Here is a 23,066-nt window from a genome sequence, read left to right on the forward strand (position 1 = left end):
TTAGTACAGTGCTGTGCACATTGTAAGCACTCAATAAATTTTTCCTTTCAAAACAAAGCTGTTGTGAGCATTATTGATCCTTTTTGCTTTTTCAGTAGAAGCTGAATGCCCAAGGGTCCCACAGATTCTGAGGGGGGGGAAAAAGCCAAGCAGTAACTAGCTGTGAGTCATTTTTACCTTTATCAAACACAAAGAGAAGGGCACTTGAAATTAAAAGGTAATACATTTAAAAAACGTTCTTTACAACATTTGTAAATGACCTGCAGAATGCACTACCATAAGGTAGATTTTTAAAGAGACTTAACATTTATAGGAACAAACATCTAGACCAAGTGACAGGAGGTTTCCATCTGTCCTCAAGCAGCAGGCAGGGGTTGAGCACCAGCTGGGATGTCAAGGTTGCCTGTTGCAGATTCGGGGGGGGGCGGGGGTTTACACTTCTGAAGCACTAACTGCCAGTGGACACAGGACATTCAAGGCAATATTCAAAGTTGAACCTGAAGATTCCAGTAGGGTAGCACCAAGTTGATGGGATGTCAAAACTGCCAATTTCAAGCAACTGGTGCCAGCGGGGGGGACACCGCAGTTTTTAAATATCAAGAGGAAATTAATGACTGATACTTATCAGACTTTTGACACTTGATTTGTTACATAATTCACAGTTTCAAAGGAATCGTGGCATCTGTCATAGGAATCAAGTCTCTATCTTGAGGCGGGGTACTTGTATAGTCTTTATTGTCTTTGCACTGTGCTTCCCATCCAGTGTAGTTGTAGACGTTCGAGATTTTTCTTCTATCAGGCTGTCTTTAGACCCATTTCTTTTCTAAAATGAGAACAGGACATTAATCTGCTGAAACACTCTACTGCCAGTTCAGCTGTTGCTGGCCAAGTAGCAATGACATAAAGCCATAATGAGGAAACGTGTTGACGCTTGAATTCCAGAAGAAAGCTCTTCTAGAGATTTGAACTAATGGGCATCTCGCCAAAGCCTCAGTGGCTGGCTGGTGAAGAAGCCATAGCCCTGGCTCACCACTCACTAACCTGATGAGAGGTAGGCGCATTGGCACACTGAGCATCTGCAGAGCGAGTCACAGGGAGAGGAGGCACAAGGTCAGTTTTTGCACTGCGGAACAAAGGCATGGTTAGATCCTAAGCTGGGGGGACAAGGAGGCATAGCTGTGGTAGGTCTGAATTTCAACTCGAGTCAAACGATTGGCTAAACTAAACCTCATGCAACAGCTCATAGGAAGATTGGCCTTGTTATTCTCTTGTCACACTGGCTCCTTCCCTCTTGGGCTTGTTTCCCAGTTTCCCTCCCGTTCTGTGTTTTTTCACTTCCTTTATTCAGAGTCTCACTACCCGCCTCAGCGTCACAGAATGATGGTAGAAACAAGCAGAAACTTGAAGCCAGCTGTAGAGCTTGAGAACTTTCCAGAGTCAGGTTCTTTGACCCTCCCTGCAGGAAACAGCTTCTGGGTGGGGATCATGTCTACTAAAACCAGTACTCACCCAGGTGCTAAATACAGGATTCTGCACACAATAAGCACTCAAAAAGATACCATTCTGATTCAACAGCTGCTGCTGCTGACCGTGACTTCATTCAATCGTATTTATTGAGCACTTACTGCATACAGAGCACTGTACTAAGCGCTTGGGAGAGTACAGTACAATGGACACATTCCTTGCCCACAAGGAGAATCTGGGGAAACAGTGTGGCTTAGTGAATGATGCACGGACCTGGGAATCAAAAGGAATTAGGTTCTAATCCCTGCTCCACCATTTGTCTGCTCTGTGACCTGAGCAGACAGCTGCCCAGTTACCTCAATTTACTAAGTGCCCAGCACTGTTCTAAGCACAGGTGTAAATACAAGGTAATCAGGTTGTCCCACGTGGGGCTCAATCTTAATCCCCATTTTACAGATGAGGTAACAGGCACAGAGAAGTTAAGTGACTTGCCCAAAGTCACACAGCCAATAAGTGGCGGAGCAGGGATTAGAACCCATGACCTCTGACTCCCAAGCCGGAGCTTTCTTTCCACTAAGCTACACAGTGTGTACAAATACCATACTACCACGAAGGGTCTCCAGACTCTTCCCAGTGTAGATGGGGTTTCTTCCTCCATGGCTAGCCAGAGGGCAAGGAAGTGTGGGAAAAACAACCCAATTTGGGTCTAATGACTTACTTCACTTCAGACAGAACGGACCTCTCCCCATCAGAACACTGGGACCGGCGATATTGGCGGTAGCTTCGTGGGGAGTGAGAGTGCCTGATGCGGATCGGGTCTCCTTGAGTCCTAAACAAGCAATTAAAAATGAGTCAAACAAGATCTAGGGTATCCTGATCCAGTGGTCAGGCCAGAAAAACTTATTTCCAGGAGGAGTCTCCCAAGATGGGCATTCTCGGAGCTGGACCTGAACATAGCACTTTTCTATAGCTGGAAAAAATTAGGGGAAAACAATTGCAAAAGACTTGCATTTTGGGGGGGTGGAGCTGATGTAAGTAGACAGCCTCTTCTACATGCTTGATGCCCATGGGCAACAGCCTGGCAGTGAACCTAGTCAAGTCTGCTTTACAAGCTTTACAGTCAATGAAAAACAGGGCAGGGATTTGTACTGTCCCTTCCTAGTGCCCGAGGGTGAAGTGGAACATCCCAGAAGGCATCAGAACCGCCGACTGAAAGTTCTAGGAGTTAAGGGAAAAAAACAATCCAGTTTTCTAACAAGGGGAGGGGCTTGCTAGAAAAACAAAGATGCTTTCTATGTCTCTCTCCACTTCAGATCCAAAGTTCAAATTAGAAAGGATGTCCAGCATCCTGCCCGGGGGAGGAAAAAAGGATTTGCAATAGGTGATAAACTTACTCTATTTTGGTATAAGGAATCTCTTTCAGTTGTTCTTCCGACAGGCCTGATGGATCCACTAGTTCCTTCCTAGAAAGAAATAGACAAGGCCTGGGTATTGGTGATGACATGGGCCAGGAAATAAGCCAAATGCTCCATCTTGGTTTCTCCCCACCACTGGCTCAGTGTGGAGTTACAGATGTGACATGTTGGCCATATTAAAGTAAGTACCAGGAGACACTCACTATTTAGGCACTTTACTTGGGACACTGGCCCCACCGCCCTCTTTCCCCTGCACCTCCCTGTCTCTGTATCGGGATTTTGTACAGCCACGGCAGGTTGTGGAGGTTTTATAAATGCCAAGCATTGAATCAAGAGGATAACCTGATTCTTCATTTTCCCAAGGCTGATTCATATTCGTACTTGCATGTTTCACCCCATTCTCTGGGATTATAATTTATAATCTGTTTTAATAACAATACTCACTGAATGTGTTTCCATAACTCTTCCTTTGCTTGAATATCTGGGCTTCTCCTTTAAAGACAGTAAACAAGATTCAACTTCACAGATTTCACCTAAAGCACCACTGTTGAGCACTTCATCAGAAGCCCGGATAAAGTGGTAATGCCAAATGATTACTAAAGTGTCCAAGCTGGGGAAGGATACCTGACACTTCATTCCCATCAGTCAATGGTATTTACTGAGCACTTATATGCAGAGCACTCTACTAAGCACTTGGAAGAGAACAATACAAGGGAGTTAGCAGACAAGTTCCCTGCCCAGAACGAGCTTACGGTCTAGATCCCATCACTACAGATTGTTAACGGCTGAAGCCATGATAAAAATGAGGGTGAGCTGTATCGAAGGGGAAATGAGGCATGCTTAAACTGGCTATGAGCAGGATTATGTAATCTTGTGCTCACAAGCTGGTAGAGGCAGAGGTTTTGTGTTTCATGAAAATGATCCTAAACCTGCCTGCCAGGGAGCTAGCCTCTATTTACCCCCGTCTCCTTTAGCGAGAAGCAATGTGGCCTAGTGGATAGAGCATGGGCCTGGGAGTCAGAACCTGGGTTCTAATCTCGGCTCTGCCACTTGTCAGCTGTTTGACTTTGGGCAAGCCACTTCATTTACCTGGGCTTCAGTTACCTCATCTATAAAACAGGGATTGAGACTGAACCCCATGTGCATGTGGGTCAGGCACTGTGTCCAATCCGATTTGCATGTATCCATCCCAGCGCTTAAAACAGCACCAGGCACATAGTGAGAGCTTAACAAATGCCACTATTATTATTTGCCCCCTACCCCCTGCCAAGTTTCCTGGCTGGTTCAGGGGGCTTGTCTGGACAACCAGGTGGACTGGGAATCAAATTAGAACTGCACTGCTTTTGCTGCAGCCCAATTTTTCCCCACCCCCAGCAGGGAAATAGTGCTGAGCCTTAAGCGTAGGGGGAAAAGTATGACTTCCTGGAAGCCGCTTGGGACTGAAATTTCCCATTCCTGAGCCAATCGGTGGCCCAAAACCTTAGAAGACAGAACTGTAGAGCTGTCTTAACAATGGGCCATGTGATTGTATTATATATGTAGGCCCTGTTACAGCTGATTTTCGCCCTCAACGAGTGCTATTTATTTCAAGATTTCACCTATATCTGCAACTGAAAAGACTTCATAAACTCTAGGACAACAAACCCTATCTGGTTGTTCTTCTACAGCTCTCCACAGGATCCAAGTACAGAGCTCTGGGTACAGTGGGCACTTAGATGCTGTTGATTATCAGGCAATTTTTACTAAACAATTCATTTTATGACTATCTAGGAATTACTCTTCTGAAATACCTGTATCCCCAGATTATTCCTATTTCAGTACAACCAGTAGCAAATATTTGGAGAGTTCTTAGGCAAGGGACAAAGCTAAGGAAATCAGATACAAATTTCCATCAATGTGTAGACCACCTGTGTTTTACAAACTTAAACTGCCTCCGGTGCTAATAAGGAATATGACTTTTATGCCTGCATCTGCACCCATTAATAATCTGTGTGAATTCATGATTTGATGCTCAGTAACATTTTTTTACTTAAAAACAGCTGTGCAATTTTAATAACCATTCTTAGTTTGAAAAAAGGGTTCTTTAAAAGAGCTGCTATGCTTTATTTGTGCCCATAGAAAAAAAAACCTATGAAATCAGGGCTTGGAGCCTTCTTCATTCATTCATTCATTCAATCATATTTATTGAGCGCTTACTGTGTGCACAGCACCGTACTAAGCACTTGGGAAGTACAAGTTGGCAACATATAGAGATGGTCCCTACCCAACAGCGGGCTCACAGTCTAGAAGGGGGAGACAGACAACAAAACAAAACATTAACAAAATAAAATAAATAGAATAGTAAATATGTACAAGTAAAATAGAGTAATAAATCTGTACAAACATATATACAGGTGCTGTGGGGAGGGGAAGGAGGTAGGGCAGGGGGGATGGGGAGGGGGAGAGGAATAGGGGGGCTCAGTCTGGGAAGGCCTCTTGGAGGAGGTGAGCTCTCAGTAGGGCTTTGAAGGGAGGAAGAGAGCTAGCTTGGCGGATGTGTGGAGGGAGGGCATTCCAGGCCAGGGGGAGGACGTGGGCCGGGGGTCGATGGCAGGACAGGCAAGAATGAGGCACAGTGAGGAGGTTAGCAGCAGAGGAGCGGAGGGTGCAGGCGGGGCTGTAGAAGGAAAGAAGGGAGGTGAGGTAGGAGGGGGCGAGGTGATGGAGAGCCTTGAAGCCGAAAGTGAGGAGTTTTTGCCTGAATAAACCTCTTCATTTACTATTGCTATAACACTCCCCTCCCTCCCCCCACAACACATACATAGAGCTGTGCTTTGAATCAAAACACGTATGAACAGAAGCAATATCATTACTGGGTCAGGCCATCCAAGCCCAGGATCAAAAATGATGCCATAAAGAGAAATGCATGATCCAATACATTATTCAAAAACTCTTCTGATCCCCCACACCAAACCACCTCTTCCCCACCACACCCTCTGTTGTTCAGTTTCCCAGAAATTGGGTGAGTGACCATTAGGGCTGAAGTTTGTGATCGATCAGCAATCCCAACAGAGTCTCATAAATGTTACTTTACTGTGTCTCCTTAAATGCTCCCCAAACTCCCAACCTGAAACATCCATATAGAGATTCAACTTTTTTCCTGGAAGGGCCTGCCCCCATTTTGATCAATCAATGGTATTTATTATTTGCCCATCCACCTCCGCATCAAACTCCTTACCATTGACTTTAAAGCACTTAATCTCCTTGAACCATCCTATCTTACCTCACTGATTTCCTACTACAACCCAGCACGCTCACCTCCTCCTCTAACACCAACCTACTCACCATAACTCAATCTCATCTTGGTCACTGCTGACCCCTCTCCCACATTCTGCCTCTGGCCTGGAACACCTTCTCCCGAGTGCTTTGCACAGTGCTCTGCACACAGTAGGTACTCAATAAATACTACTGATTGCTTACTTTGTACCCATAGAAAAAAACCTATGAAATCAGGGCTTGGAGCCTTCTTCATTTACAGAGTTGGTAGACACGATCCCTGCCCTCAAAGAGTTTACAGTCCAGTGGAGGCTCATGATGTCAGAAGAGCCAAGTTGCATGGTGGAAATACCAGGGAAGGGTTAGGGAGTTGGAAGGAGGGGAGTTCCCTCAGTTTCCCTGGCTCTCAGTTGTAGAGGCAGTAACAACCAGGCCTGCCACCACCCCTGACCCAACTATCCACCGCCCCTGCTGTTCTCTGAGGGGCGGCTGCTACCTGCAGCCATTTAGGGGGCTCCAACACAGGCCAAAGCCCCCCAGAGGCTGAACAGCTATGAATAAGAACACTAAAGACCTGGATGACTGCCCTCACAACTATCTTTATATCAAACAATCTACAGTCAAGCCTCACTTTTTCAATTTGTACTTGCCTGCTTGCCCTCCTTGCATTTAATTAGCCCCAAAGGAGGCAACACTATTTACTTGAAAGAGGGCTGGGAGTCAAACCATGGGTTCTATCCCCTACTCTGTCACTGATCTGCAGTGTGACCATGGGTAAACTGATAATACCTGTGTTTCCCTACCTCTTAGGGTTGTTGTGAAGATAAATTGAGATAATGGTTGGGAAAATGCTTTGGAAAAAAAAAACCACTAAATACTAAAACCTTCGTACGGTACTATTATTATTTTTCGGTTCCTCGAAAGAGAAGTGCTATAAGGTATGTTATTAATGAGAGTCTAGGTTGCCAAAGTAGTCCAAGATGGCTTTACAGCCATTTCCCTAACCTTCCCTCTCTCCTTTTGACCAACTGGGGACAAGCCCTGGGGTCGGGGGGGAACTGGGCCCACCTGGGTCCCAATGTGGGTCCCTGACAGGGCTGAGACTGGTGCTCAATTTCAGTGGCTCTGCCTGCTGAAGCCCATCTTGAGGCGCCAGAGGCTCTCTCCGGTCTGTGTCTTTAATCCCACCATCCCAAAATGGGGGAGCAGCCTTAGGGAAAACAGAAAAGGAAACGGCCTGCATGTATGGCAAGGGCTATGTCTTCTCACCAGAGGGCGCCCCTGCCATCTCCTGAATGCAACAGAAATAAATACTCTGCTCCTCTTTCCTCAAGCAGTCCAAATAGATAGCCTCCTGGAAAACAACATGCACCAGAAAGCAGGCCTTTCTCCCCATGGTTGGAACCAGAAGAACAGCACCTGTGTGTGGCCTATTATGCAATGAGGATCCTGGGTGGGGCTCTCTATTCAATAGAGAGCCACACATTTTTATGCATCGCCACCTGGAATGCAAGCCTCACATTTCAACAGTACTTTCTCCAGAAAGGGATTCCTCCCACTCGCTCCCTTAACTCATTGTGGGGGCTTAATAAGTGTCACAGGAATAACAATAATCAAGATCTTGTCATTTTTCTTTTTAGTTTAGAGAGAAAGAATGGGCACATGATTCCCAGTGGCTGTTTTTTCACACTCTACAGGAATACAAGAGTACAAGTAAAGGAGAGGAGGGCGGGGCCCATATAAAACAAGATACATTTGTAGCTAATAAAATGACATATGTGCGTAATTCAGGAAAATCTGGTAATCATTTCCCTCAAGCGTAGCCTCAACCACATCATTCCCATCCCCAAATCCCTGAAAAGGGTAATAATAATAACAGTATTTGTTAAGCGCTTACTATGATCCAAGCACTGTACTAAGCGCAGGGGTAGATACAAGTTAATCGGGTCAGACACAGTCTGTCCCACATGGGGCTCACAGTCTAAGAAGGAAGGGTGATCCTCTCTGGTCTAGAACACCTTCCCTCTTCATATCCACAGACCACCACTCTCCCCACCTTCAAAGCCTTATTAAAACACATCTCCAAGAGGCCTTCCATGACTAAGCCCTCGTTTCCTCTGCTCCCACTCCCTTCATCATCATCATCAATCGTATTTATTGAGCGCTTACTGTGTGCAGAGCACTGTACTAAGCGCTTGGGAAGTACAAGTTGGCAACATATAGAGACAGTCCCTACCCAACAGTGGGCTCACAGTCTAAAAGGGGGAGACAGAGAACAAAACCAAACATACTAACAAAATAAAATAAATAGAATAGATATGTACCTTCCTTCTGTGTCACCCTTGCACTTGGATTTGCACCCCTTTATTCACCCCTCCCTCAGCCCTCTAGACTGTAAAATCGTGGGCAGGGAATGTGTCTACCAACTCTGTTTTACTGTATTCTCCCAATCGCTTACTACAGTGCTCTACACACAATAGGTGCTCAATAAATACAATTGATTGAATCAAAGGTATACTGTGCTTTATTGCTTTACTTTCATTTTACTTTTCCAACCAGCTAGTTATTCTCCTTAGGAACCCTGTAAAGCAGGGAGGGACAGTTTTTATTATCCTTATTTTACAAAGGAAGAAACTAAGACCAAAATAGTTAAGTAACGGAGCTAAGGTCAGTTGTAGAGAATTCATTTAGCTCACCGGTCAAATATATTCCTAAATGAGTTTTTCCTTTAGGACAGCTTACAACACCAATTATTTTAATTCTGTTAGGCAGCTTTAGATATAGTTTTTTTTTTACCTCAAACTCACATTTCTGATTTGCCAGAATTCTACTTTTAATTCCCGTTTCTCTAAGAGGATAAGGAAAAAAGCACTGACGAGCAAAATCCCTCATCATGTGGGACAGGGACAGTTTCTGACCTGCTTATCTTGTGTCTACCCCAGCACTTAGAAGAGTGCTTGGCACACAGTAAATGCTTAACAAATAATAATAATGATACCAATTATGGTACTTATTAAGCACTTACTGTGTGCCAAGCAGTGTTCTAAGTGCTAGGGATAGATACAAGTTAGGCTAATCAAGTTAAAAATACCATTATTATTATTATTATCATTGTTATTATGGTACAAAATTATTCTCTCAAAAATGGTGATGAAGTGAAACTAAAAAAGTGTCTGTGGCAAGAGATTCACACAAAATTGATTTCAATTATGAAAGCGTTATGAGGTTAAAAACTTTGACAATAATGACAAGAAATATACCTGACAGCACCTATAAATCTTCTAGCCTAAAGGGAATATACATGCCTCAGGATGAATACCTGTCAACATAAAGGATAACCTGTTTGGTTATATTTTTTTTTTCGTCTCACACCATAAAGGTTCTGGTACACAGAGGCATGGAGGGCAGTGGTTTCATTTCTTGATGATCAGATTACTGCTCTCAACTCTACCCTTTCTACTCAGCTAGAATCACTCGCTCCCCTTTCCCTTCGCCGCTCTCGTACCACTAACCCACAGCCCTGGATCACTGCCACTGTCCGCCTCCTTCACTCTTATGCTCGAGCTGCCGAACGCTGCTGGCAAAAGTCTAAACACCATGCCAACCTCGTTCACTTCAAGTTTATCCTTTCCTGCCTTAACTCAGCCCTCTCCTCTGTCAGACAAAACTATTTCTCCTCCCTTATTGACACCCATGCCCATCATCCCCGTCAGCTCTTCCGTACATTCAACTCCCTTCTTGGGCCCCCGGTTCCTCCCCCTCCTCTTTCCCTCACCCCCAACAATCTGGCCTCCTACTTCATTAATAAAATTAAATCCATCAGGTCTGACCTCCCCAAAGTCACCCCCGCCCCTTCTCCAAGCCCCCGGCTCTCAACACTCTCTGCTACTCTCCCATCCTTCCCAGCAGTCTCCTCAGAGGAGCTCTCCTCCCTCCTCTCAAGTGCTACTCCGGCCACCTGTGCTTCTGACCCCATTCCCTCTCATCTCATGAAATCTCTCGCTCCGTCCCTTCTCCCCTCCTTAACTTCCATCTTCAACCGCTCACTCTCCACTGGTCCCTTCCCCTCTGCCTTCAAACATGCCCATGTCTCTCCCATCCTAAAAAAACCCTCTCTTGACCCCACCTCACCTTCTAGTTATCGCCCCATCTCCCTCCTACCATTCCTTTCCAAACTCCTTGAACGAGTCATCTACACGCACTGCCTCGAATTCCTCAACACCAACTCTCTCCTCGACCCCCTCCAGTCTGGCTTCCGTCCCCTACATTCCACGGAAACTGCCCTCTCAAAGGTCACCAATGACCTCCTGCTTGCCAAATCCAACGGCTCATACTCTATCCTAATCCTCCTCGACCTCTCAGCTGCCTTCGACACTGTGGACCACCCCCTTCTCCTCTACACGCAATCCAACCTTGGCTTCACAGACTCCATCCTCTCCTGGTTCTCCTCTTATCTCTCCAGTCGTTCATTCTCAATCTCTTTTGCAGGCTCCTCCTCCCCCTCCCATCCCCTTACTGTGGGGGTTCCCCAAGGTTCAGCTCTTGGTCCCCTTCTGTTCTCGATCTACATTCACTCCCTTGGTGACCTCATTCACTCCCACGGCTTCAACTATCATCTCTACGCTGATGACACCCAAATCTACATCTCTGCCCCTGCTCTCTCCCCCTTCCTCCAGGCTTGCATCTCCTCCTGCCTACAGGACATCTCCATCTGGATGTCTACCCGCCACCTAAAACTCAACATGTCCAAGACTGAACTCCTTGTCTTCCCTCCCAAACCCTGCCCTCTCCCTGACTTTCCCATCTCTGTTGACGGCACTACCATCCTTCCCGTCTTACAAGCCCGCAACCCTGGTGTCATCCTCAACTCCGCTCTCTCATTCACCCCTCACATCCAATCCATCACCAAAACCTGCCGGTCTCAGCTCCGCAACATTGCCAAGATCCGCCCTTTCCTCTCCATCCAAACCGCTACCCTGCTCGTTCAAGCTCTCATCCTATCCCGTCTGGACTACTGCATCAGCCTCCTCTCCGATCTCCCATCCTCGTGTCTCTCCCCACTCCAATCCATACTTCATGCCGCTGCCCGGATTGTCTTTGTCCAGAAACGCTCTGGGCATGTTACTCCCCTCCTCAAAAATCTCCAGTGGCTACCAATCAATCTGCACCTCAGGCAGAAACTCCTCACCCTCGGCTTCAAGGCTCTCCATCACCTCGCTCCCTCCTACCTCACCTCCCTTCTCTCCTTCTACAGCCCAGCCCGCACCCTCCGCTCCTCTGCTGCCAATCTCCTCACCGTGCCTCGTTCTCCCGTCTCGCCGTCGACCCCCAGCCCACATCATCCCCCTGGCCTGGAATGCCCTCCCTTCCCACATCTGCCAAGCTAGCTCTCTTCCTCCCTTCAAGGCCCTACTGAGAGCTCACCTCCTCCAGGAGGCCTTCCCAGACTGAGCCCCCTCCTTCCTCTCCCCCTCGTCCCCCCTCTGCATCCCCACCGTCTTACCTCCTTCCCTTCCCCACAGCACCTGTATTTATGTATATATGTTTGTACATATTTATTACTCTATTTATTTTACTTGTACATATCTATTCTATTTATTTTATTTTGTTAATATGTTTGGTTTTGTTCTCTGTCTCCCCCTTCTAGGCTGTGAGCCCACTGTTGGGTAGGGACTGTCTCTATATGTTGCCAACTTGTGCTTCCCCAGTGTTTAGTACAGTGCTCTGCACACAGTAAGCGCTCAATAAAATACGATTGATTGATTGATTTCATTCAATAGCATCCTTTCTGCCCAGATCCTCTCCAACTCCCACCATCAGCCTTCCTCTGTGGGCTACTTGCTCTCCCCTTAACGGCCCCCTCCATGAGTAATGCCAGACCTCCAGCCACTTCAGGGACACAGAGAAATCACCAGTTTTCCGAGTTCTCTTCAAAGAACTCTCTGCTCCCTGGGCCCCAGAGCCCAGATGGGGCACAGATTAAGAAAAAAAAACCCTATTTTTATCAGCTCAAGGACAATTAATTTTGGGAACTGGCAATCTCCCTGGGCAAGGGTACAGACCTAGGGCATTGCTTAGCAACCCCATGAGCACTCAAACACTGGAGTGTAATGAATCATTCACTGACAACTGCTTACAAATGGTAATTTGATGGGAAGATATTAGCATCTGGTTCAATCTGGAAGAACATTTGATAGGTTCTGCTGTCGGAAATGGAGTTATGCCGCTATTTTCCCAGTAACACCCACCTAGCACAAAGGAAACAATTCCTAGAAGTGCTTAGTACAGTACTCTACATGCAGTAAGTGCTCAATAAATATAAGTGATTGATTGATTTGTAGAATATGCTCTGGGGAAAAAATTCAAGTTGGGGGGTGGGGGGGAGTGAGGGCATTGGGGTTGGTGTGCTTTGATTGTGCTGTAACCCAGAAATTATGTCCAACACAGTAAAATAAGCAGGATTTATGAGTGGATTTGGGGTTGTCACTAAAATAATAATAATAATGATGGCATTTATTAAGCACATACTATGTGCAAAGCACTGTTCTAAGTGCTGGGAAGGTTACAAGGTGATCAGGTTGTCCCACGGGGGGGCTCACAGTTTTAATCCCCATTTTACAGATGAGGTAACTGAGGCACAGAGAAGTTAAGTGCCTTGCCCAAAGTCACACAGTTGACAATTGGCAGAGCCAGGATTTGAGCCCCTGACCTCTGACTCCAAAGCCTGTGCTCTTTCCACTGAGCCACCCAGAGACAGCTCGTTGCGGGCAGGGAACACGTCTACCAACTCTGTTATATTATGTCATACTTTCCCAAGCACTCAGTTCTGTGCTCTGCACACAGTAAGCGCGAAACAGACACGATTGATTGATGGAACTGCCTGTTGAACTACAATCTCAGTTTTTATAAACATGATATAGGAATAATTCACGTACGAGCGAGATCTGTGTCTGGATCTTCTGTTGTTGGGATCAGCTTGGTTTTTTTCCTTCTGCCGCCTCAAAACTGCTTCCCACTGAGGAGCTGAATCAACCATATCATTCTCCTGCCGGATTCTGAAAGAAAAGCGTATCGCCCAAAGTTACATCACCTTGAGACCTTGTTCTTAGATTCATGATATACTTGTTTCGTAAGTAATTTCTAAAGGAGGAATCCCAACATTATTATTGTGGTATTTGTTAAGCATGTGTCGAGTACTATTCTAAGCACTGGGACAGATACAGGTTAATCAGGTTCTGGAGGAGATATCTCTCTGTCTCTCTCTCTCTGTGTCACATGCAGCATGACATCTTTACACCACACATCACATGGGATCCCTGCAAAATCAACCGGCCCTGGGCCCATGTGGAGCTTAATCCAGGTCAACACACACCTCTTTGCCAAACCTCCCTCCACCCCTCTCCCTCAGTACTAGACAGGGGACAGACTATCTGAAAACTGCATGAATGGGCAAAAAAAATGGGACCCAAGCAGTCCCTGATTTTCAGACACCCAAACAAATCAATGGTATTTATCGGGCACTTACTTTGTGCAGAGCATTGTACAAAGCACTTGGGAGACTACAACAGAATTAGCAGACACATTCCTTGCCCATAATGAACAAATCTGGTATCCTTAGTAAAGTCGGCCATAATCATTTGCGCTACCTGATCATTTACTCTATTTCCAATAATTCAGCTGTGTGGATAATATAGTGCATTAAAATGTAGTGGAAAATGACCCAAGTGCCTGTTATTTATTAGGTTCATTTGAACACAATTTGTTTAACTGCTTCAAAAAGCAGAGTGACAGTGGTTTTCATTCCATGAACTAAAACCCAAATTCTCTAGGACACTATCTTTCAGCAGCCTTTTGTGTTGACCAAATCACTGTCCACAGTTATGTAATCATCATCATCATCAATCGTATTTATTGAGCGCTTACTATGTGCAGAGCACTGTACTAAGCGCTTGGGAAGTACAAATTGGCAACATATAGAGACAGTCCCTACCCAACAGTGGGATCACAGTCTAAAAGTGGGCTCACAGTCTAAAAATGTAATGTGATTTGGTCAGCACAAAAGGCAAAGCTAAAAAAGAACAACTCCAAAGACTTCATCTTCTGAGTAAGGTCTGTTTGGATTGCCCTGTTTTAGCCTTTAGACAACACTCAGGGTGATGTGTGTTTAAACTGGCTCACATCCCCAAGTCAGTGAACCAAAGGCAATGATTCATTTCATATACTAGTCCAAGTAGCCTTTGGTTGGCTATTGAAACAGACAAAACTACAGGAAAATTAATGATGAAAAAGACGCTATCTGACTGAAGTGAGAGGGAGGGAGTAAGAGGGGGGAAGGAGAGGAACTATTTAAATCTGTCTGGATTAAAAGGGGAAATGCATTAAGTGTAAAAAAAACTGTGAGACCCATTTCAAGTCTTTGAATTGTGTCTATTTCCTCCTTTGGGTTTCATTTTTTAAAGAGCTATTATTTGGTGATTAACGGGACAGTGTCACGGTATTTTTCATAGATTCAACAATATCTTTTTCTCTTTCATGGTGATTTCCCCCTCGTCAAGCATGGAGGGACTGGAAATCACATTTATAGCACGAAGAGTCAAACTAGAAATGCTCCAAGAGGGAAAAGTTATTATACAAATGAGGAGATGCACCACTTAGAGTCACATGAATAGATCCTCCCACAGACTGGGCCTACACTCTCCTGTTGAAAATAAGGCACTATACATGTCTGTGTCTCTCTGTGGCCAATATGCTTTAGAAAGAAAAAAAAATCTTGACAGATTTGATTCTCTCATTCTTGAAACCAATGTGGACGACTGATGCAATTTCAACTGGGAAACACTTTCCCTACAATACTGAAAAGACAGCAGAAACAGAAATATGTCCCTTTCCTGCGAACCCTATTTCTAGGGCTACTTTCACTTGGAGATGGCTATAGCAGGAGGGAAAGGCCCTGGGGTGGTTATTATTATTATAATTATTACATCATTAATCGTGGTATTTCGTTCATTCATTCAATTATATTTATTAAGTGCTTACTGTGCGCAGAGCATTGTACTAAGTGGTTGGGAAAGTACCATACAACAATAAACAGTGACAATCCCTGCCTACAACAACCTCACAGTCTAGAAGCAGCGAGGCGTAGTGGATAGAGCACGGGCCTGGGAGTCAGAAGGTCGTGGGTTCTAATCCCGGCTCTGCCATGTGACCTTGGGCAAGTCACTTTACTTCTCTGGGCCTCAGTTACTTCACCTGCAAAATGGGGATTGAGACTGTGAACCCCACATGGACAGGGACTGTGTCCAACTCAATTTGCCTGTATCCACCCCACTGCTTAGTACAGTGTCTGGCTCATAATAAGCACTTAATAAATATCATTATTACTATTATTATTATTATTATTATTTTTACAGGGAGTATTTGTTAGGCATGTGCTATGTGCCAGTTACTGTTCGATGGGCTGTGAATACAAGCAAATCAGGTTGGACACAGTCCCTGTCCCACATGGGGCTCACAATCTTAACCCCTATTTTGAAGTAACTGATTAGATAAAGTAATGAAGCATTGAGAAGGTAAGTGACTTGCCCAAGGCTACAAAGCAGACACGTGGTGGAGCTGAATTAGAACTGAGTTCCTTCTGACTCCCAGGCCCATGCACCATGCACTAGACCACTAGAAACCAGGATGATTTACATGTCCCATGCCAAAAAGAACAGGCTAAAGTGGATAATTTTGCTTTTCTCATATTTAAGCACAAACCCAGAGAATCTGAAGGATTTCCTCTTAATACTACACACCTTAATTGACATTGTCTGAAAGGTCAAGAAGTCTCAGTTGTAATACCTGTTCCCTCTAGGCAGAAATAAACAGAATCACTCACAATTGAGACTATTCTTGTGCTCAATTCGCACCACATAAGCTGTGTCTGCAGGTTGTGTATATCCATAAACACCTAAATTGGCATTCCTGTTTTTCAAAATTCAAGATGCAGACACTCTTGAGAGACAACTGATTAGGTTAATTAGCCCTGTGACCTGCAGATAGATAGGGCTGAGGGGGAAGCAGTTTAATAGCAAACCTTTCACAGACAAACTGTGGTTTTCAGCTCAAACAGGTCTCAGCCACACCTCTGTGAGATTCCCAGCCGCACTCAAACAATGGTATTTGTTGAGTGCTTACTGTGTGCAGAGCACTGCTAAGCGCTTGGGAAAGTACACTACTACAGAGTTGGGAGATGCAGTTGACAGTCTGCAGCAAAGGACTGCTCCTTTCTCAGGGAAACATGTAACTGCAGTGCAGGCCCAGCTTCTCCAGGCACTCCCACCGTGAAATCAATAGAGGGTGTGTCATGATGATGATGGTATTTGCTGAGCGTTTACTATGAGTCAGGCACTGGACTAAGCACTGGGGTGGATACAAGCAAATGGAGCTGGACACAGTCCGTTCCATGTGGGGACTCGCAGTATCTTAAAGTATTTTACAGGTGAGGCACAGAGAAGTGAATTAACTTGCCCAAGGTCACATAGCAGACAAGTGGCGGAGCCAGGATTAGAACCCATAACCTCTGACTCCCAGATCCAACTTCACCACCTCCTCAGGGCCTCAACACTGACCAGGCCCCCACTACAAGCCATTCAATCTTGAATTGCATTTATCCTATAATTAAGGTTTGCAACGGGCTTTGAAGGTGGTGATGGGCTGGGTAATAGTTTAATAGCAATAATAATAATGATGGTAATTAATAAGACCATCCCAAGTCTCCCAATTATTGTTTTATTTCATCAGCAAAACTGCACCATGTTACTAAATGGATCATCCTAGACAGCCCTTGGGATTCACCTTATCTCCTCCTTCCACCTGGGCTTTTTTTAAAAAATGATATTTGTTAAGCACTTACTATGTGCCAGGCACTGTACTAAGTTCTGGGGTAGATACAACATGATCAGGTTGGACACAGGCCCTGTCCCACAAAGGGCTCACAGTCTTACACCCCGTTTTACAGATGGGTTTGGTTTTGCTCATAAATTGCTTCCTTAAGATAGCCTGGCAAATTCTTTAGTCACAGATCATTAACTCATATTAAGAAGTAGCAGTATGGCCTAGTGGAGAGAATACGGGCCTGAAAATCAGAAGCACCTGTATTCTAATCCCGGCTCTGCCACTTGTCTTCCGTGTGACCTTGGACAAGTCACTTAACTTCTCTGGGCCTCAGTTACCCCATCTGTAAAATGGGAATTAAGACTGTGAGCCCCATGTGGGACATGGACTCTGTCCATCCTGGTTATCTTGTATCTACCCCAATGCTTAGAACAGTGCCTGGCACATAGTAAGCGCTTAACAAATGCACTGGGGCAAAAAAAAAATCATGTTCAATATCAATGCCATTGGAGCAGTCTTTGGCAGGGGGAAGAGCAAAATAAATCTTTCTCAAAGTCTGTGAGCTCTACCATTCTGCTTCCTAAACCTGGCCGATCTGTGGAGCACACATTCAGACTTGAAATGTTTCCCTAGTCTTTCCCAGCCCATTCTTTCTCTGGTCTTCACACTGCTCAATGTGAAATTCCAGGTCCCATCAGACTCCAGATTTCAGTTTCTCTTCGACAGTTCTGATTTTCGGATTACCTGTTCAATGGAAACCTGATTTCTTTCTGTTTTTTTTCTTCTCGTGGGAAATTTATGCTGGCTTCAGGCATCTGTCCACATGCTCCCCTGAGAACACTAAGGCAAAGAATTCATTTGCCTTTCCTACTCCCCCAACCTCCACCATAAATAAATTATTTTAGCTTTCTCTTTAAGGTGCCACTGTCTCTTTCCCTTGTTCCTCGATCCTTCCATACTAACGGCGCCATTATTTGTTGCCACCCTTGGTGCAATTTTCCTTTCATACTATATCTCTGCTTCTGCCTCTTTAAAAGTAGATTTGAAATGCTTTTTAACCTGCTTTTGCTCTCATTCAACCAGCAATCTGCCAGCATTCCTCCATTCCTGAGACTTTGTACTTCACATTCATTTCTTTGTTAACTCAGATTCCTCTTTGTGCCTCCTGACTCATCAAGAGCATCAGTTTTTTCTGAGACTGAATACGTGGGATAGAGGCTTTCCCCAATTAAGCCATCCTTTCTCTGGCTCCCTCTCCCTTCTGTGTCATCTAATACACTAGGACCTTTAGGCAATTGGTATTCACCTCACCCTCAGCCCCAAAGCAGTTATGTACATATCTATAAATTATATAGTATCAGTTATCAGGCATTTATATTAATTTCTACATAGCCCTCTAGACTATAAGCATGTTGTAGGCAGAGAATGTGTCTTTCAACTCTGTTCTATTGTACTCTCCCAAGCACTCAGTACACTGCTCTGCACCCAGTAAGTGCGCAGTAAATACCACTAAATGTTTGACTGTGGGATTTTCTTGGGTTCACAATGGCTCTTCTCAACCCTCTCCCTCCCCATCATCTGCCCCTCCACTGATCTTGCATCCGATTTCCTTCACTACATCCCACAACCGTTACATGTCCACTCTCTTTGGAAGGGAAAAACCCGGCATAGAGCATTCCAGGAGGCATGAAACTAAAACAGGTTTTTAGTGTGCAGCTAAAAACAACACACCACTACAGCTTCCCACAGGATAATCTCTACCCACATCTCTTAATGCATAAGCTTTGAAAAGATCCATCATAATTCTGCACATCCCTTTCCTGAAAAACATTCTCTTTACCTGGAGTATGGTCTCCCCCTGTGGAATGATGGAATGATGAGAGATGAGCCTGGGTCCTGATAATTCAGGATGGAGAACCGGCACAAAGGAATAGCCAGTAATGTTCCCAGTGGCGCCTGGAGTGCCGCAGGCGAGTAGGTAGGCAGGGATGCTGCACACTGTGAAATGCACGCCAAGGTTTTTTTACAAGCAGAACCCATTTATGGCTGAAGTAACCGCAGCATAGTGACACTGCTGTGCTGAAGCAACAGAGCCTGGCAGACGCCGCTGCCGTGTTTGCTGTCCATACCAGACAAGGTCAGTATCAGGTTTCTCGCTGGACCCGTCCACTTCAAAGAATGCCCCAACTGGTTCTTCAGTCAGAAACCCTCACCACTGTTGGCACAACTGGTTCTAGAACCAGGTCTCCCGATTCCCAGAACGGTGCTCTTTCCACTGGACCCATAGCAGGGCTATTATCAAAGGGTTATAATGGTGTTCTCACACATTTAAGGGTACCCAACGCAGCCAATATGCTGTTATCCAAATGTCACTCCAAGAGGCCTCCAAAACAGAAACAAATTTTAATCTTGGAGGCAATCAAATTAAGAGCTGCAAAGCCCGTGTTGTTGGAAAATACTGATTTCCTTTCAGTTCACAAAATGAATCAATAAACAGTCTCTCACTCTTTCAGCTGCTGTGTTCTCATTGATCTGAATATTCTGGGCACATGGGCCACATTTATTTAAAATTCACACTTCATAAAAGAAAAGCACGATGAAGTTCAAACTGCTAAATCATTCACCCCGCTCACCAGTCTATGTTGCAGAACATCCTTCTCTGGGGTTCAAAACAACGGCCAGTTTATGACCTCGACAGGCCAGCTGACCAACAGCTGGCATCACAGAAATCCACCCGAGTTCAGATTTTAAATGTGGATTCCCAAAAGTTATTGGTTCACAAGACTAACCCTCCACAACAGTGCTTCATTTGGGCCTCGGCACCTCAGTTTTGGCAGTTGCATTGTCACTGCTAATCATAAAACCTAACACCCCCACCGCCTTCCTGTCTCTCAAGCCCACATCCTTGGCAATATCCTTGACTCCTCCCTCTCTATAAATCCGCAACTCAGTCAGTCACCAAATCCTGTCCATTGTACCTTCACAAGATCTCTAGATTCTGCAGTCAAGGTGGTCCAGGAACCTGTCACAACCCAACTTGACTAAAGCATCAAACTCTTTGCCAACTTCCTTGGCTCCAGCCGCTCCCCTCTCCATCCCATACATCATTCCGGTATCAGGAGGCCTTCCCTGATTGATTTACTAAACACCCCACTTTATATCCCCCAACTGCCACTTTTGGCATTTGGCACTTACATGCCATCTTGCCCATAACACTTATGTACCTAATTTCCAAACTCTGTTACTTCCTTCTATCTGTAACAGTGTCTGTTCGCCCACAAGAATGTAAGCTCCTTGAGGGCAGGAGTCATGTATACTAATTTCTACTGTACTCTCCCCAATGCAGAACAGCGCCCTGCACAGTAGAAACTCAATAAATATTATCGACTGAAGGGAATGTGTCTGTCATATCGTTCTTTCTCCCTCCATCGCTTAATACAGTGCTCTGCACACAGCAAGTGCACAACGAATACAATTGGCTGACTCACTGCACAGTCCAAGTCATTACAACCGTACTGTACTTTCCAAGGCAATTAGTACAGTGCTCTGCACCCAGTGAGTGCTCGATAAATGCCAATCAATCAATCATATTTATTGAGCGCTTACTGTGTGGAGAGTACTGTACTAAGCACTTGGGAGAGCACAATACAATAGGGTTGGTAATAATGTTCCCTGCCCACAAGGAGAAATAGAACTTGAAAATGTAAAATTCTGTATCACTTGGGCCTCAGCACCTCTTTCATCACAAAGTATGCACTGTTCAACAGGTTAGGTTTACCCAACCCCATCTTACTTCTTTCCCTCCTAATACAGAAGAAGGAAGTAGGCTATTTCTGGCTAGTCTTCTCCTATGAGACTAAAACTGCATGGAGCCCATGGTCTCTCAGGATCACTGATCAAGCTCAGGCGGTCTTGGAGGCAAATTAGGTCAAAAATTCCCATCAGAAAACTGACCTGTCACTTTCCTGACCTATCGGCAAGCTGAGTTTGGATATTGGGAATCTGTTGCCTCTAGGCTCTTCTCTCCTTCTTTTAATCATGCCAGCATTATATTCACTTTCACTAAACATACACAAGGCTGCTTTTAACTTGATTTCCCAGTTCCAAATAGCACAGCAGATCAAAGCTAACGATAAGCAATCCAGAGTCTGATTTCCAGAGACAGAGGATATTCTACAGGCAGGGCTCTCTGAAGGTGAAGACTGGTTTCAAAACACATTTTTTTTTTCATTCAAAGCTTGGTTGGGAAAGGCTCTATGAATAAATGACCTGGATTCAAGAGTTGTGGGCAGGGAATGTCACTGTTTATTGTTGTGTTGTACTTATCAAGTCCTTAGTAAGATGCTCTGCACACAGTAAGTGCTTAACAAATACAATTCCATCAATGAACAGTTCTCCCTGAAGTCAAAGAACACCCTCTCCCACCCATTACCCTGGCAGGGATCCTTGGCCCTAAGGTGGCCCTTTTTTTTTCTTTTTTAATAGTATCTGTTAAGCATTTACATTATGCCAGGCACTGTACTAAGTGCTGTAGTACATCCAAGCTAATCAGATTGAACCCAGTCTATGCCAGACATGGGGCTCACAGCCTTAATCCTCATTTTACAACTGAGGTAACTGAGGCACAGAGAAGTTAAGTGACTTGCCCAAGGTTACACAGCAGACGAGTGGCAGAGCTGGAATTAGAATTCAGGTCCTCTGACTCCCAGGCCCGTGCTCTTTCATTCATTCATTCAGTCTTATTTATTGAGTACTTACTGTGTGCAAAGCACTGTCGACTTTCCACTAGGAAACATTGCTTCCCATTTCTCAAAAGTACATCTCTCCTGCCTCTACTCAATCTTCCTGTGAGGAAGCCAGCACCTCCAAAAAAACTGGACAGAGTGTGTCAACTCAAAGTAACCAAATAACCCCTGACATTGGATGATGCATGTTATCTGGGGCCTTTTGTTTTGTAAATCACAAGGAGAAGGACCAAGATATTAATGAGGTGGATTTCCATTTTTTGCTTCTACAACAGAAGCTCATTAGAGTGCAAATTTCTTGAGGAAAGGGACCTTGCCTTATTTTCTTTTCCCAAGTGCTTGGTACAGGCCTACACACAAAAGTATGTGGTCAAAAAATACTACTGACTGATTGATTGTGATTCTTCTGAGCACCTAGTTCAGCTCACCAAGCAAGTGCTCAATAAGTTGTAAGCTTGTTATGGGTAGGGAACTTGTCTGCTAATTCTGTTATATTTTACTCTCCCAAGTGCTTCAGACAATGCTCTGCACATAGTAAGTGCTCGATAAATACCACTGATTGATTGATTGATAAGCTGAGGTCTGGGAGGAGGGGAAGAAGAGGAGGACTGAAGGCAGAGAAGAAAAGAAAATGGAGAACTATATTGTGTGATTCTTAAATCTCCCAGAAGTTCCATGCTGAAATGTTTCTGGCCTTCAGAGGGGACTTACATCTCTTTCTTGGTATGTAGTTACCAGAATCTAGGGTAAGTATCTGGTAAAGCACACTGCCAGCACCAAACTCTCTCTCTAAAAAATGGACCACCACAGTTTTTTTTCTATAACTCTTTGACTAAAGGTCAAAAATTCCAATACCTCATGATCCTGAATGCCTACTGACCTGCTTAGTGGCCTAATTTGAAAGAGCAAACAAATCCTGCTCAGATACCAGCCTGTCAATCAATCAACGGCATTTATTGAGCACTTACTGTGTGCCGAGCACTGTACAAACACTTGGGAGAGTACAACATAGTAGACACATTCCCTGCCCACAAAGAGCTTACAGTCTGTAGGGGGCCCTGTCCAGGTGTCCCTCCCTGAACCACACGACTCTTTCCAATTTATCGCCCCATCTCCCTCCTACCATTCCTCTCCAGCTGCTACCTCCATTTCCCTCCTTGACCCCCCTCCAATCTGGCTTCCACCTCCTCCACTCCACAGAAACTTCCCTCTCAAAGGTCACCAATGATCTCCTTTTTGCCAAATTTAATGCCCTCTCTGCCATCCCAATCCTCCTCGATCTTTCAGCTGGCTTCAACACTGTGGACCACCC

General features: G+C 44.9%; 1 protein-coding gene across 3 annotated transcripts in view; it reads right to left on the reverse strand.

Moving 5' to 3' along the window:
* Positions 1–283: 283 nt before the first annotated feature.
* The window catches only part of EPB41L4A (erythrocyte membrane protein band 4.1 like 4A), a 219,104-nt gene continuing 196,321 nt past the window's right edge, over positions 284–23,066 (reverse strand). For all 3 annotated transcript variants that reach the window (XM_038770473.1, XM_038770474.1, XM_038770472.1), the window contains 6 exons: positions 13,070–13,189; positions 3,324–3,371; positions 2,859–2,927; positions 2,183–2,293; positions 1,042–1,123; positions 284–823 (listed from right to left, as the gene is read on the reverse strand). In XM_038770473.1, the coding sequence (XP_038626401.1) occupies positions 695–823; positions 1,042–1,123; positions 2,183–2,293; positions 2,859–2,927; positions 3,324–3,371; positions 13,070–13,189 (559 nt within the window). In that variant the 3' untranslated portion in view covers positions 284–694. The remainder of the gene's footprint in view (positions 824–1,041; positions 1,124–2,182; positions 2,294–2,858; positions 2,928–3,323; positions 3,372–13,069; positions 13,190–23,066) is intronic.

This window comes from Tachyglossus aculeatus, chromosome X3 (assembly GCF_015852505.1).
Source record: "Tachyglossus aculeatus isolate mTacAcu1 chromosome X3, mTacAcu1.pri, whole genome shotgun sequence".
Classification (NCBI taxonomy): Eukaryota; Metazoa; Chordata; class Mammalia; order Monotremata; family Tachyglossidae; genus Tachyglossus; species Tachyglossus aculeatus.